The sequence below is a fragment of the Enhydra lutris genome, unplaced genomic scaffold (genome assembly GCF_002288905.1).
Source record: "Enhydra lutris kenyoni isolate GAN:26980312 unplaced genomic scaffold, ASM228890v2 scaffoldscaffold8, whole genome shotgun sequence".
Taxonomy (NCBI): Eukaryota; Metazoa; Chordata; class Mammalia; order Carnivora; family Mustelidae; genus Enhydra; species Enhydra lutris.
The window spans coordinates 9,884,565-9,900,888 of record NW_019154092.1 but is presented as its reverse complement, the minus strand read 5'-3'; the positions used below and the strand labels follow the sequence as shown (position 1 = coordinate 9,900,888).

At 39.7% G+C, this 16,324-nt stretch overlaps 1 protein-coding gene across 1 annotated transcript in view; it reads right to left on the bottom strand.

Annotated features, from left to right (window-relative positions):
* LOC111142456 (laminin subunit alpha 1) overlaps positions 1–14,180 on the bottom strand; it is a 126,471-nt gene extending 112,291 nt beyond the window's left edge. The window contains exons 1-2 of the mRNA XM_022495618.1: positions 14,075–14,180; positions 13,766–13,878 (exon numbers count right to left, since the gene is read on the bottom strand). Coding sequence (XP_022351326.1) covers positions 13,766–13,878; positions 14,075–14,165 — 204 coding nt within the window. The 5' untranslated portion in view covers positions 14,166–14,180. The remainder of the gene's footprint in view (positions 1–13,765; positions 13,879–14,074) is intronic.
* Positions 14,181–16,324: the final 2,144 nt, after the last annotated feature.

Sequence of the window (16,324 nt, the reverse complement as noted above, 5' to 3'; positions counted from 1 at the left end):
ATTAGAGAAAAATGTTAAATTTTAAGTCTGACAATTCTCAGTCACCTTCCAAATACCAGGGGGCAAGTTCGCAGGAACTACAAAATCTGCACTAGTTCAGCCACTTGCTGATTTGCTTTTAAAAATATGATGACTGCCTAAGTTTGACCAAAAGCTTTTCTAGAGGGGATTTTGGGAACCCTGGTACTCCCCACTCCATTTTTCTGTCAATCTAAAATTTCTCTAAATAAATAAATAAATAAATAAAGAAAGGAAGAAAGAAAGAAAGAAAGAAAGAAAGAAAGAAAGAAAGAAAGTCTATTGGTTTTTCAGCAACAAAGAAAGCTGATTTACACATTATTATCGTAGTTATCAGTTACTCGAAGAAAGCCTACACCACCTCCACTGGCTCATGAGTGGTTTTAAGTCTTCACCAAATTTCTCAGGATGTCTGGGTTTGGACAGCTGTGCCTCCCCAGCTAATAATTTGCAGGTTTTAATTTGATCTCACAGCTTTCCCAGCTTCCATTTCCGTACCTTATGGCGCATAAAGGGCAGGCCGGAGCAGGTCAGTACCCTCCAAGTCGCTGCAAAAATATTTTTAAGGGCTCCCAGGTCTGAGGAAATGTGCGGGCATCTACACTGTCATCCCAGTCATTAGAGTTTCTACCTTTGTCACTGTGATGGCTTTGTCATCCCACCGAGATTAATGCTTCTAGAGTAAGACCCAGAATCGCTCCCCCCAGTTCATGAGTTTTTAATTTCTTACCATCTAGAGAATGATAAAACTCAATTTGATGGTTTCTACAACTCAGGCTTCAAATGACAAATCCAGAGAATATTTTCTCTACCTTCCACCGCATTTTTCACAATGAATAACGGGAATACGAATCAGTATGTTCTTCACTTATCTCGCATTGTAAGTCTAGTGTGAAATAATATTTGCAGGAGAAGACTTTACAAAATTTTGTAAATTGATGTGAGCTACCACTATTGGATTTTTAGTGATTTTCCTCAAGCGCCATAGCTATTCTTGGCACCTCTCAAACAATGATATTTAGAGTTAATTCTTTTTTTTCTCTTTTGTTACAATAGGAAAATTCTATCCTGTCTCTTGCATTGAGATCCAAATGTGTCTAAAAAATGCCACCACCATGTTACAAGCAATTTGATTGCTCCCATAGAGATTAATAATCATGACACAATTTATCCATGTGAAGATAATAGACAAGAACAAATAAGCATTACTTAAGCATCTGAATTCAACCCAGTACTCCCAAATATATGTCCAATATAGTGACGTAAGTCAATAAATATATGTTACAGAGCACGAACAAATGAATAAATAAATAAACAAGAGAGGCTCAGGTATTCAATTGGTAGAGAACAAAAACTGAAAGGAAATGTTAATCTCTGTGCTCCTGAAGCATTGTGAAACACAAACTTTGATTCACTGTTAGTGAATCTGTAAACGGAATAGTATTTTTGAAAAAATAAGGCACTCCAGGTCGCAATGAAAGGATGTTTAAACTCTTTGACCCAATAATCCCATTTTTTGCAATCTACATGAAGATATAATCAGCACTGTGGTCACAAAAATATGTAAATATGTGTTGCAGCCTGATTTTATAAAATTGGAAACACCTGACATGTCCAACAATGGGAACAGGTTGAATAAATTATCACGTACCCAGATGGTGACCTATTATTCTGCCATCAAAAGTTGTTACAGGAATGTAGATGCTGGCATGAAGAAGAAATTGGTATGGCCTGGCCCTCCTGGAGTAAACAACTAGAAAACTGGATAAAGATATTAAAGAGTGGTTCTAAAATATTGGACAGGAGGCGGCATAAAACAGTGATTCTGGGGAGAAGAGATTTTTGCCCAGAGACGCTTGCTGGACAGTGGTTTGTCAATGTCTTATAAAGTTAGATATTGACATATCCTTTGGCTATGCAATTCCAACCCTAGAGATATATGTCCCAAAAAAGATTTTCATAAGAATGGTCATGGCAGCTTTATTTATAACTGTCAAAAATGATGGCAATTAGTAGATAAGTGAGTTTGGATCTAATGCATAATACAGTGATTCTAGTCCACAATACTGTATAATAATCTTCAAAGTTGCTAGCAGACTAGATCTTAATTGTTCTCAACACAAAAAAGACATAATTACATGACATGATAGAAATGTTAGCTAATGTCACTATAGTAACCATATTGCAATACATGAATGTCTCAAACCAACGAGTTGTGCATCTCAAACTTACCCAATGCTATCTATCATTACATCTCAATAAATTAACAGGCATTGAGAAAAAGAACTGGAATAACCCAAACAACATAATGAGAGGACGCATAAACAAATGTTGTTACATTCGTGAAATAAAACACCCAGAAATTAAAGAACAAACCATTCACACAAGCAACAGTGGATGAATCTCGCAGCTACAAGGCTAAAAGAAGACAAACACAAAATGACATACCATTTACTCCCATTTATATATTATGTAACAGGCAAAGCTACAGTGAGAAACATTCAGAACCCTGGCTCCTCAGGTGGCGGGAGGGGGAGGGGCTGGAGGAGCGCCGACCCGAAGAGGCACAGGGGGAGATTCTGTATCAAAACCCATCCAACTATACCCTTAAGATGGGTGCATTTCACAGTGCGTAAACTGTATCTCAATCAACAGAAAAAATTAAAGACGACATTTATTACAGGACTGGATGTACAATTTTAGCTCTATAAACATGTTTTCCCCTAGCTGCTCTATGTACATTTCCTCATTGCCTGCTCCCTTCCTTCACTCCCTTCATTTGGGTTGTCTCCCTGAGTCCCTAAGCTGCCCCTTCCTCTGTGTTACCCAAGCATCGTTAACCCCTGCACAACCTACACCACCGGACCAAAGGGGTCTGCTTACTTGCCTGTTTCTGCCACTAGACCAGAAGGCTCGAGGGCCCAGCTCGGCCTCACATAATAGGTGTAGCAGCAGAGATAGTAACCAACATGTATACGGAAGCTCCTGGTTGTTGTACACTTCTCTGGGCTAAGGGCTTTCCCTGGATGTCATCGTTGTCTTGTTCATCAAGGAATCTTGAGACCCTGGCACCCAATAAGCAGAGATCATGAATTATTAACTATACAGTGTTCTCAGATATGATAGACTAGATCAAAAGGTAAATCCTGGTAATTAGAACCACAAGTGGTTTTTTATTTTTGTTTTTGTTTTGTTTTTAAAGATTTTATTTATTTATTTGAGAGGGAGAGAATGAGAGAGAGAAAGAAGGCGGGGGAGGTCAGAGGGAGAAGCAGACTCCCTGCTGAGCAGGGAGCCTGATGCGGGACTCGATCCTGAGACCCCAGGATCATGACCTGAGCCGAAGGCCATCACTTAACCAACTGAGCCACCCAGGCACCCCACAAGTGGTTTTTTAAAAACTTTTTTTCTCTTATGGGATGCCTGGGTGGCTCAGTTGGTTGAACGTCTGACTCCTGCTCAGCGCAGGTTTTGATCTCATGGTTGTGCATTCAAGTCTCACATTGGTCTCCAAGCTGGACATGGAGCCTATTTAAAAAAACTTTTTTTTTTTCAAATGAAAACTTTTTTCTTATGTTTTCCCTGTATTTAAAAATTTCTGCTTCTATATCAAAATAAAAGTCATTTCTGCATAGAGAAAAGGTCAATTGAAAACCTTAAAAACACAAGAGCTCTTCTGAGGTATGGCCAAGGTATTCATGGGCTACTTTACTCTTTTATTTGTTACAACTTTATAGAGATAATGACATTGCAATTTGAGCAGAATGTTAAGCAAAAGGCCAAAAAAAAAAAAAAAAAGTTTACAATGGATTCCAACTGCAACTGTATTTTTCAAAGAAATATTTCTTCAGGAATTAAAACATCTTTTTTTAGCTTCAGTATAACAGGAAGAAATAATGATTTCAGAACAGACCTCCCTTTCTTTCCATATATATACAAACCAACTTTATTTTGAAGCCAAAACAGTTGGGGACAAGCAAAGTATATTTTGATAGGGTCTTGAGACTATCTTTGCTGATTTCCCAGAGTCCTTCCCAAGGCCGCATCTAAGGGGCCCTGTTGAGTAAGACTTACACGGTCATCATAAGGCCAGTACTCTGCCATTCAAGACAGATAAAGGGGAGGAGGGGATGGAAAATGAAACTGGGCTAACTGGAAAAATATTTATGCTTGACTGGTAAACTATTGATAGTAAGCTTTATCATTGAAAGCTTAGAAGTAAATCTTGTCAAGAAACTGAAACTCCACATAGTTCTTGAAGCCTGGCCTCAGTTATTTGAATTTATTCAGCTCACCGGTCATGAACACTGGACAGCTTAAGGTATAATATTTGTATTCCCATTGGATCCCCTAGCTCTTTAGGATTCCTAAGGATAAAGGTGAGGCCCCTAAGGACAAGCCGTGGGAGGCTGACAGGAGAAGCCCCTCAGAGGCAGCCATGTTCAGAAGGATGAGGAAGTGGTGGTTTTACAGCAGGTGTCCAATTGTTCACCCCTCCCCCACTGAGAGGCCGCCATTGCTTCCCATTTCCTCTACTTCCTCTACTGCTGACCTCAGTGACCTGGTAGCCCATAGAGCACAGAGAAGTGAAGCTGCATGACTCTGGCTGCCAGATCTATGTGGGGACACAACTTCTGCCACTTTTTCTGGAACCCCTTTGCTGGAGCTCTGAACTGCCATATAGGCACTCTGCCTCCAGGCTGCCACTCTATGAGGAAGCCCACACCAGCCCACGTGGAGGGACCTCCCAGAGAAGTCTTGAGACCACACGAAAGGAGAGACTGGCCAGCCCCCTGCTGTCCCGGCACCCTCTTCCCAGCTACCTCAGTACCCCCTCTCCACCTGCCCAAACCCCCCTCCCCAGCTGCCTCAGCACCCCCAGTCCAGCTACCCAGCACCCTCCTTAGCTGCCCACACTCCCTTTCATAGCTGTCCCACCTCCATCCCCACCATGGCCTGACCATGGACTGAAACCTTAGGCCTACACCCACTCAATCAAGCCCTTCCTGAAATTGTGGCCCATTGAAACCAGGGTAGATATAAAATGAATGCTGTTGTTTTAAGTCATAGAAGTTGGCTGTTATTTCTTACACAATAGCTGTGCCATAGATAACTGGAGAAGTTGTGTATGAAACAATAGAATGAGATAAAAGTGTGAAAACAAAAGAAAGACATATCTATGAGAATAGGAGCTTTGCAGAGAACAGGACGAAAAAGATAAGAAAGTCTGAAGGACAAGAATTTACTGTGGCTGACTTCCAAATCACAACGAAGAGCTTAAGATTTCTTCCAATCTGTTCTTTTTGCCAAATTCAAGAAAAACTTAATATCTGAAATTGGTTGAGACCAGTATAAAGTAACCAAAAGTTGAAATGGAATGAATCACTTTGAATACATACAAGGAAATGGTAATAGTAATTCCTATCACAGCTTCCAAGAAGGGTCTCTGCCTGATCTCTTCCTAATGAACAGCCAACACTCACTTGTAATGAGAAGCTCCAATTTACATGCAATTCTTGTTCTAAGAATCTTTCAAGATTTTCTGTCTTAAGACTGTGAAATCTGCCTGTTCTTTTCTTACTACCCTATGCTCAATGTGCTTAGCAAACACTTTCTATTTGGATGACACAATTAAAAAAACCTCAATCTAGTTCTGGACCATATTTTAGAAATTTTAGGGAAAAAACAACAGACATCCAAATTAATGAGGTTTTAGAAAACCCAGCAAACAAGCAGCTATTGTCTCGAGGTTTGTATAAAACAAAGGCCCTTCTGTGATTATGTTCCCACAACAAAATGCTACTTCCTAATTAAACCAACACAGAAAATAAAGCACTGCTTCAAAAAGCAGCTTTATTTTCAGGACTGTAGGAAACATTTCTTTTTTTTTATGAAATACATTTTATCTTCTAAAGGAATGATACACCAAGTTTTACTCACAAATCTGACCACCCCCAGTGAAACTTTTTGCCCAGGTTTCAACATTTTCATACAAAACATGGATTCATTTTCCTGCTCCTTGGCCAAAAAGCACATGGTAGATAGCCCCCACATCTACCAGTCACCACAGGGAAAGGAGCAACAACCTGAGCAAACAGGACAGGAGGAGAGATTAGGAAGAACGTGGACTATCCCAAATCAGGAGGAAATTATAAGAGATCTGGCCAGTCTCCCCATAATGCAGAGGAAAACAGCAATTCAAGACCCGGAACAAGAGAGGTGAGATGGCGTAGCATTGTGTGGAAGGAACCAGAAGTCCTGGTTTCCAATCCCAGCACACAGAGCCACATGACCCTGGGCAAGCCACTCAACTGACCTGTCCTGCAGTGTGCTTACCTCTTAAAAGGGGGCCATCTGCATTCCAGGATTGCTGGGGAGAGCAGATTAAATCATATGGATGAGGAAAAAAATGCTGTGTAGTCTAAAACCTATACTTATGCACTTATGTATATATTTGTATATATAGAGATTCCTATATATGTTCATAGTATATGAACACACAATATAGAGATTATATATTCACATTCATAGATGTGATATGCTATAGATTCTATACCTACTATATATAATTCTATAACACTATCTTACTAAATTCTATATTCTTCTAAGTTCTATAATATGAAATACTATATATTACATGCATATATTATATATATATTATATACAATATAGATACATTATATATACATACTATATATAATCTATATACTACCTAGAGTTGACTGTTGAGTAACATGGGTTTGACCTGCATGGGTCTACTTATACACAGACTTTTTGGTGATACGGTACATGCTGTAAATGCATTTTCTCTTCCTTAAGATTTTCTTAATAACATTTTCTTTTTCTCCTAGCTTATTTGGTTGTTAAGAATACAGGATATAATACATATAACATAAAAATATGTGCTAATTGATTATGTTATCAATAAGGCTTCCAGTCAATAGCAGGTTGGTAGTTGGGTTTGGGGGGTCAAAAATTCTACACAAATTTTCAACTGCATAGGTGATCAGTATCTCTAAGCCCCATGTTTCCAAAGGTCAACTATAAAAGTCCTATACATACACATTAGATATTCATGTTCAGATATGAAGCGTATATATAGATTTCTATACATATACAGGCAATAAATGTTCCTTTTTTAATGGGAAAATCAAAATAAAACTAACCACAAACTTGCAATATGAACATTTAAACTGAAATACTTTCACTCCATTATTTCATAGGCATACATATGATATTAATCTTCCTTTTTTATTGAAAGCTTAAGTTATTACCCATAACAGAAAACAACTAAGGTGTCAGGCTTGGGAATTCCTATGCAAGTGATGGGTAAGCCATGTAGAAGAATATTATTGCAGCTTTAAAATATATATATAAAGTAATGAGTTTTAGTTACATTTGGAAATCTTCATGCTACAGAGTTAAATAAAATAACAGGACACTACCATATATGCGAAAATATTTATTTTGGGATTGCCCAGTGATGCAGACAGAGCCCAGGCTCTTGAACTTCAGGGAGTCCTACCCTTGAGTGAGTTACCTGAACGCCCTGAGTCTCAGTTTTGTCATTTGTCAAAAGGAGATAATAATAGGACCAAACTCATACTATATGAGGATTTGATGAGATAACACCCACAATAACAAGTTTTGCTACCTCTTTACCTTTGCCTGACCCTTCTAATTTTTCTACCATGAGCTCATATTATTTTCCTAGCCAGAAAAAAATAGAATTATTGACTTATGAATTTATTTTTCAACATCTACTTAATTGCATCCCTTAACCCAATCCTACTAGCTAACTCCAATTAGATTATATCAAGGTCTTGGTTAACGTTTCCCTCAGTGATACGTAAAGATCTTCAGGACTTCAAAGTCATTTGTGAACTCTAAATATGACAGACAGAAACTGAGTTCACATTTATTTAGTGTGGAATTTGTCAGGTACTTGACTAAAACAATCCTTCATTCTTAATGCTATGGCCTTCTACTTTATAAATTATGAAAGCATATCACCCAACTACATTTTCTAGGTCTCCACCATGCTGCACAATAAAAAAGTAACAATAAATACACACATAAATAAACAGAACTGCCTCCTCTTTTCCTCCACTATTGTCCTTAAAGTCATAGCACTGAGGACAGTCTCTCGACCGAGATCTAAGGACCCATCCAGTCTATGTTATCAGAAGGCAGTCCATGATTTCACCGTGAAAATTCTAAATTTTGCATCTTCGTTCCAAAGTGGATCTAAAAACTTACTATAAGCACATTCAGGACTGGACAATGATGGTTATAACACAATTCTCATCCAGGATTTCAAGGACAGGCCTCTGTGTTTATATGGTCACACTAACAAAGGGATCACTTACTGAGAAGACAGGATTTGTGCCTTGGGGAGCAACTGCAAATCTACCTTTCTATACCCTGCTTTGTGGGGCTCTGAGTGGAACCACTAGCAGGAGCCTGGAAGACTGGAGGAGGGAGGCAGGGAGATGGGGCAGCCTCCTCCGAGCCTTGGGGTATGAATAACTGAACGCGTCCCATGGTTTCCCCCAGCCATAAGCAACCCTGAGTTCCCTTGGTACTCTCCTCCCCATCCTCGAGCACCATTTAACCTGTTCCTCATGCTAGATTCATCCCTCTAAATAACTGGTGTGGCTTCTGGTTTCCCGAGTAGATGGACCTAGGCGGATAGAAAACAGCATGTAAGTCACAGTAGCCAACTTTTAAAAATTGGGGTAAAATGTACCTAAACATCAAAGGGGACCATTTTTGTCATTCTAAGTGCACAGTTCAGTTGCATCAAGTCCATTCACACTGCTGTGTGAGCATCACCACCATCCGCCTCAAGAACTTTTTCCTCTTTCCAGCTGAAGCTCTGCACCCCGTGAGCACAGCCTGCTCGTTCCCTCCTGGCATTCGACTTTCTGTCTCTTTAGACAGGTCTATTCTAGGTACGACACGCAAGTGCAGTCATACAGTGTTTGTCCTCCTGTGTTTGCTCTATTTCGCTTAGCATGTTTGCAAGGTTCACCCGTGTTGTTGCAGGAGCCGGAATTTGCTTTATTTTGAAGGCAGGACTATCTCCATTCTACTTATGTACCATCCCCCTTTATCCATTTACTATCGGCAGACACAGGTTGCTTCCATCTTTTGGCTACTGTGAGTAATGCTGCTCTGAACAGGAGTGTGCAGAGATCTTGAATTCCTGCTCTCGGTTCCTTTGGGGGTGTATGTCTAGAAGTGGAATTGCCAGATTGTGTGGAAATTCTAGGTTTAACTTCTGCAGGAACCACCATGCTGTCCTCCACAGCACCTGTACCATTTTACGTCCCCATAAGTACTTATGCACTTATGTATGTATGTGTCTGTAGAGAGATTCCTATATATGTTCATAGTATATGAACACAGTGAGGAACAGTGGTTTCGTTTCTCCACACCCTCACCAACCCTCGTTATATCCCAGGTTTCTTTTAGTAATAGACATATTCATGGGTGTGCAGTGGGAGCTCCCTGTGCTTTCAATTTCCCAATTTTCCTAACAATTAAATGTTCTGCCGGTTGTCTTAACTCTGAAAGTCTTGTGCCTCAAACTGGAAAGCCTCAGCTTCTTCCATGGAGAAATTCTGTCAGAAGGAGTACATTTTCATACAAGTGGCAAGGCCTAAGAGAATGGTGACAATCATTAGAATCAAGATCCATTGGGGTGCCTGGGTGGCTCAGTGGGTCAAGCCTCTGCCTTTGACTGAGGTCATGATCCTGGGGTCCTGGGATCGAGCCCCATGTCAGGCTTTCTGCTCTGTGGGGAGCCTGCTTCCTCCTCTCTCTCTGGCTGCCTCTCTGTCTACTTGTGATCTCTCTGTCAAATAAATAAATAAAATCTTTAAAAAAAAAAGATGCATCAAATGTGCCTGCTATCCCTCCCCCAGAATGATTTCTTTAAAATGTTAAGTTTTCACAAAAGACCCCTGATTCAGTTCTGGGGAGGGGGGTGCGCAGGGAGGTGCTGCTGATGAACGAGCTCCTAACTCACTTGGCAGTGAGCAGGAGTTCATTTTGTAGATCACCCTCATAACGTGTTAGTGTTACATGTGTTACGATGACTTTTAAGTTTTATTTTTCTTAAAACAAAATACCACACTTATTTAACTTTCATGCATTGTTTTTTAAAGGAAGATACTGCTAAATATCTAACAGCGTAAATTCAAAATTTTGTGAGTCAATGCCAGAATGAATAGGAGGCATTATTTTAAAGAAGTAAAAAATAAATCTAATCGGTCCTCTGGTAATGTGTTACTAAAGCAAACACTGTGTAGTTAAGTCCTTCTGCAAACCACGTTTATGGACTTTCTGATAACACCATTTTTTCTCATTTCTTTAATTTATCTTTCATGTAACCAAACACAAAACATGGAGGCTACAAATGCCAAAATTTCAGCAGGGTCATCAACTAGAGAATCAAGAATGGGATTGAAGTCTTTAGCATCTGCCAACACAGAATGAAGCTGATAATTTGGTCCTAAAACCTCAGGAGCTGAACTATTAAGTTACACGAACACATCTACAATATGAAGCTGTTATGACTCCCAACGATATTAAGATCTGTCTACACTTTTACTTTAGAAATCTGTACTACAGAATTTACATTTTTACAGAAGTGAAATAAAGCAGTCAAAAGGCTCGTTTGGTGACTATCATCTTTTTCATCAAGCTGTGAACAAAAAAGCGGAGGGGAATGTTGGAGAACAAAGGGTGGATTTGCAGTGGAATTATTTAGTCAGAGTCTCAACTCTGCTGAGGCCTGGGTGTGCAAGAGTGAGCAAGGCAAGCCGCAGGGAATGTTAACAGGCAAGGAAAGTGAAAGAGAAGAAGAGGAGGAAGATGAAGAATACGGCTGCTGGTCCCTACCTTCCTGGAGTGTATCTAGAATTAACGAGTAGTTGGATAATGGCTGGCTTGACAGGAAAACACACATATTCCGACAAGGGTAAAAAGTCATCGGAAGGTGTAGCCACACTCTAGATCTGAGTCTCGATAAGACCCAGGAGACAAAGAGGAAATGGCTGGGGGAAAGGCAAGATAACTTTATAAGGGAGATACCGCCAATATCAGATATAAAGTATACCTTTAATACTTAATGAATTAGCCTTCTTACTAGTTGGACAACCAGCCCTGGGAGCAAAGGAAGTAGCCAGGATCACAGATGTGTTCCGGGCTAAATTATTTAACTGGAATTTAATGAAGTCTTTAGAGCTGAGTTTAGTTTATAGGAAATCGAGGGCATAAAAGAACATGTTAACAAGACCACAATGAAACAATCCAGCAAATCAAGATCATGGGATATTCTATAAGACGATTGGTCTACTCTATTTTAAAAGTCAATATCCTTAAAAAAAAAAAAAAAGTAGAGAGCAAATCAGATTAGAAAATATTTAAGAAATCTAATGAACAAGTTTTTATGGATCCTGCTTAGAAAAAGAAAAAAAAAAGCTACAGAAGACATTGGTGGATAAATTGGGAAAATTTGATACGGGTGGTAAAGCAGTTGTTAGGAAATTGCTGTTAATTTTGTTGGGGCTGCTAATGGCATGATGCCTCTTCAGGACAAATCTCTATTTTTTGAAGATACAAAAAATACTGTATTGGTACAATATCACAATGACTGCCATTCACCTGGAAACTGGGAAGATGAAACCAACATTGCAAAATGCTTAACAATCTCTGAATCTTGGTGGGCATATGCATGCCCACTGAGATATGCTTTCCACCTATTAAAAAATGCCCATAATAAAAAGGCTCAATAAATAAGCAAAACTGAAAGATTTGCTCAGATATAAGCACAATGCACTTTTTTAAAAACTGAAAGCATGACAAAAATTGTACACCAAATAAAAAGTAAAGACATTTCAGAGTACCAATTAGTTTATGTAATCTTCATTTGGAAGCGTATCTAAAAATGCTAGAAATTACCTAAAGGTCTTTAACTATGCATACATGCCTATCTTTTTTAAAAAAAGATTTTATTTACTTATTTAACAGACAGAGATCACAAGTAGGCAGAGAGGCAGGCAGAGAGAGAGGAAGGGAAGCAGGCTCCCTGCTGAGCAGAGAGCCTGATGTGGGGCTCGATCCCAGGACCCCGGGATCATGACCTGAGCCGAAGGCAGAAGCATTAACCCACTGAGCCACCCAGGTGCCCCACATGCCTATCTTTGAAATATGACTTCAAGACCTAAAACTGACATGCCCCTAGAATTGCTCAAGTTGGGTCTACACAACCTAAGGGGAAAGAGCTCCCTCCCTTCAGAGTGAAGTCAAATGTGACATACTGCAAGATAAGTGATAGCCTAACACGAATCTGAAATCTACATGGAAAATATCCAGCTGGGTATTTTGGCTCTAAACTCATATCACACTCCTGATGGTGAAAATTGTTCTATTTATTCCCTTAAAAAGAGAAAATAAATAGAAAAAGAGATGGGAAAACCAAAATCTCCTGCAGACACATTCTTGCCATTGGAAGAAAAACAAAGTCCAGGCCAAAAGGGAGGCTCTTTTCTCTTTTTCTTTAGGGAGATTTAAAAATATGAAGACATGATCTATTACTTCAAGACATATGGCTGAAAACAATTGAAAATGTTATTTTACTTAAATAAATACTACAAACCTAAATGTGGGGGAAAAAAAAATCTCCTGAGCTTCACATTTTGCTACTTGGTTTACAGTTCTTATTAGAAATCAGAAGTTCACTGTATGTGAATATACAGAGTACCACTTTGTCTTCTACTTAGAGTCCTGAACATTTTAAAAACTACCATTTCTTAGAAGAATTTTAATTATTCGCCATTAAATTTCCACAATTCCTATTTCAACCCTACACGGCATATTTCAATATTTTTCTCTTTCAGCCTGTGTTTAGCACGATACTGATGAGTTCCAATGCAAGAGTAATTGAATGGAAATATATAAGAACGTCAAGTGACAGCTTTTCTGAAGAACTCAAATAAGAAATGTTGATAATAGCTCGCAAATGCCTGCCAGCTCTCTTTTCATTCTACCCACTCAGATTTCTTTCTTTTTCCTTCCCTTTCCCAGAAATACTGGGACCACGGGGACCCACATCATATTTCTCTCCATTCTTCTATGTAGTCTGGAAGCAAAGCAAGAGGATACAGGTGTAGCTGGAGCCAATTATCCCTTGCCTTTGCCAGCTCGTACTGAAGGCTTGCTCGCAGAAGTACTGGACCACCCCAGCTCTGTCAGCCTCACAGACGCCATGACAGGGCGGACACGTGGCCAATAGGCTTAACGTTATCCCTTTGTTTCCTAGCCTTATTACTACATACAGCCTTTCTGCAATAACTTTGTACAGTGATAACAGCAAGATAGTAACCTCAAAAGGAACAGCGTGTGTGGTCCCCCACCCCCGAGGTGTCTGAGGACATGTGACACACAGCCTGACAGAAAATCCTGAACAGCAGCGTGTGCTCCACTGACCCAGCTTCCCAGAACATCAGACCCCAGGCAAACAATGTCACTCATCTCCCCACAGATGCCTGGGAATGAAAATTGTGACAAGAAACGATACCACAGACTACTTCTATACCTCACATGAATTCACCTGAAGGAAAAACAATCTGACCAGGATGGAAACATGTTCAGCAGCAAGCCAGACTTTCCTGAAGGTCATCAGAAGAGTACAACTCAGCAACCCGGAGACATTCTTCAATGGTTCCACCAGACCTACCTGTCTTAGGTCCAGAGTGATCGTGACCCAGTGATATTCTCTCCCATTTTGAATACTGGGACTTTGCCACCAGTTATTGGTCCCGTCGATTGCGTTGGATATTGGATGGCGTTCTGTGAAAAGAAAACATACATGGGTTCCTCTCAGCTCTTGGTTTCAAATTTTTGACTTCCCAACTGCAAGGCTAGTGGCAATGAAAAGTGGGGAAGGTGAACACAATGTTCATGACTCCTAATAATAGAAGCTTTCAGTCCTCATTTTAAGAAGCACCAATTCTCAAGGGTCCTTCTGAATAGGAGCGACACTTGCCTTTGGGGTTGGCACTGTTGGCATCACAGATCTGGCACTGGGCGTTGCGCACGGGACGACCTGGCACGTGCTCCACAAGCTTGCAGGACATCTCGGGCCCTTGCTCACCACAGGTCGCATTGGTGCTGATGTGTGCATTGCTGGCAAGATTGAGAATGGCAGGAAACAGCCCTGGAAGTCAGGATCCACAAGATCAGCTCAGCTACTTGAAATCAAAAGAATCTCACACTTCTCAGGTGAACCAATAAGATTTTTAAGTCTATGCACTGAGCGAAGGGAGCTTACACAGAGCATATATGGGCGGTTTCATTTCCATGAAACTCTAGGACAAGCAAAACACATCCATGAGGAGACACTCAGAATGAGAGTTGCAGGGGGGGTGGGGATTGCCTGTGAGGGAACACGAGGGGACTTTTGGGGGTTAATGTTACATTCTATATCTCAACGAAGGTTTGGATTACACAGACATATGCGGTTATGAAAAAATCATAGAAGGCACAAATCTACAATTTGGGCAGGTTTGAGTATTTCACAGTATGTGCATTTTACCTTGAAAACAAAAAAGAATTATAAGTAAATATCAACATTAATGCTCAAAAGTTTAGGAGCAAACTGTACTGATGTCTAAACTCACTTTGAAATGCATCCAAAAATAAGCCGGGTTGATGGATACAGATGGGATATGGATGGATGCATAGGTGGTATGGGAAGAATGAAATGTTCATTGTAGGGTCTTGGTGGGAGGAGAGATGTTTACTATACAATTTGTTCCACTTTTCTAATGGAAAATCTTCATAATAAAATGTTGGAGGGGGGCACCAGGATGGCTCAGTGGGTTAACCTTCTGCCTTTGGCTTAGGTCATGATCCCACGGTCCTGGGATCAAGACCCACATCAGGCTTCTTGCTCAGCTGGGAGTCTGCTTCTCCCTCATGCTCTCCCCGCCCCTCTCCCCTGCTTGTGCACGTGCTTTCTCTCTCTCTCAAATAAGAAAAATCTTTAAAATAAAAAATGTTGGGAAGATAGTTTTTAAGGCAAATTTCGAATGATCTAATGCACGAATCTGCCAATGAAATTCTGACACCTTTCACTTAAAAGAAGGGCATCTATTCTTGGCTCATTTTGTTACAGTTGCTTCTGCTAGAACTTACAAGGTCCTTCCTATAATTATCCAGGATTTTTTTTCTCCCTCTTGTCTTTCTTTACTGCCTGTTTTTGCTAGTGAATAAAACTTTAGAACACAATAATTTGGGTTTCAAAATTTCTCTTCAATTCACTATTAATCTTTGCCTTTGTACATTCTTTTTTGTCTTGAGTGACCTGGTCCAAACTATTCAGAAAACAATTTTTGGATGACTGTAAGAAGCATAACTCCTTTAGGTTCTTTAGAACTTTGGCTTTATCTTGGTAAAAGAAGATAATAGCTGTAAAGATTCCATAAAGATCTAGAAATGATGGTGTACATGACACTGGATAGGCATTCTACCTAAATGGACATCATGGACTGAGACAGAGCATTGAAGGAGGGTGTCTTGGCTAAGTGAGGTTTCTTTAAATGACTCGAATTTGATCTTCCAAGATCACAGAAGATAATCTTTTCTTTATAAAGAACACAGAGTCAATATATCTCTGCAGTATTTCTTTTCCAGTGAAATCTGAAAAAGCACAATGTAATCTTAGTAATATAGAAGGAATTCATGTCTTCCATTTTTTTTAAAGATTTTATTTATTTATTTGACCTACAGAGATTGCAAGTAGGCAGAGAAAGGCAGAGAAGAGAGGGGAAGCAGGCTCCCTGCTGAGCAGAGAGCCCGATGTGGGGCTCGATCCTAGGACCTTGGGATCATGACCTGAGCCGAAGGCAGAGGCTTTAACCCACTGAGCCACCCAGGCGCCCCCATTTCTTCAATTTTTATTTTTTAGATACTTCTTAATGTTTTCAATGATCTGTTCTATTACAAATATTTTAATAATTGAAGTTACAAAATAAAAATTGTTATTTTTATAAAAGTTACTGCATTTAAAAAAACTTAGTACATACTAATTTAAAAAACAACATTTTAGGTAGTCTTCCAAGGGCTTTCCACATAAAACAGAACTACCCATTCATAGTGTCCTATCCTAGGAGAATGACCCTTAGCCTCTCAATAGAAAATAGTTATTGAATATATGTGTTCTAGAGCATTATTCCTAACTGTAAAACACTGCACACACTTACACCAGATTCAATATTTAATATATATTTGTCAC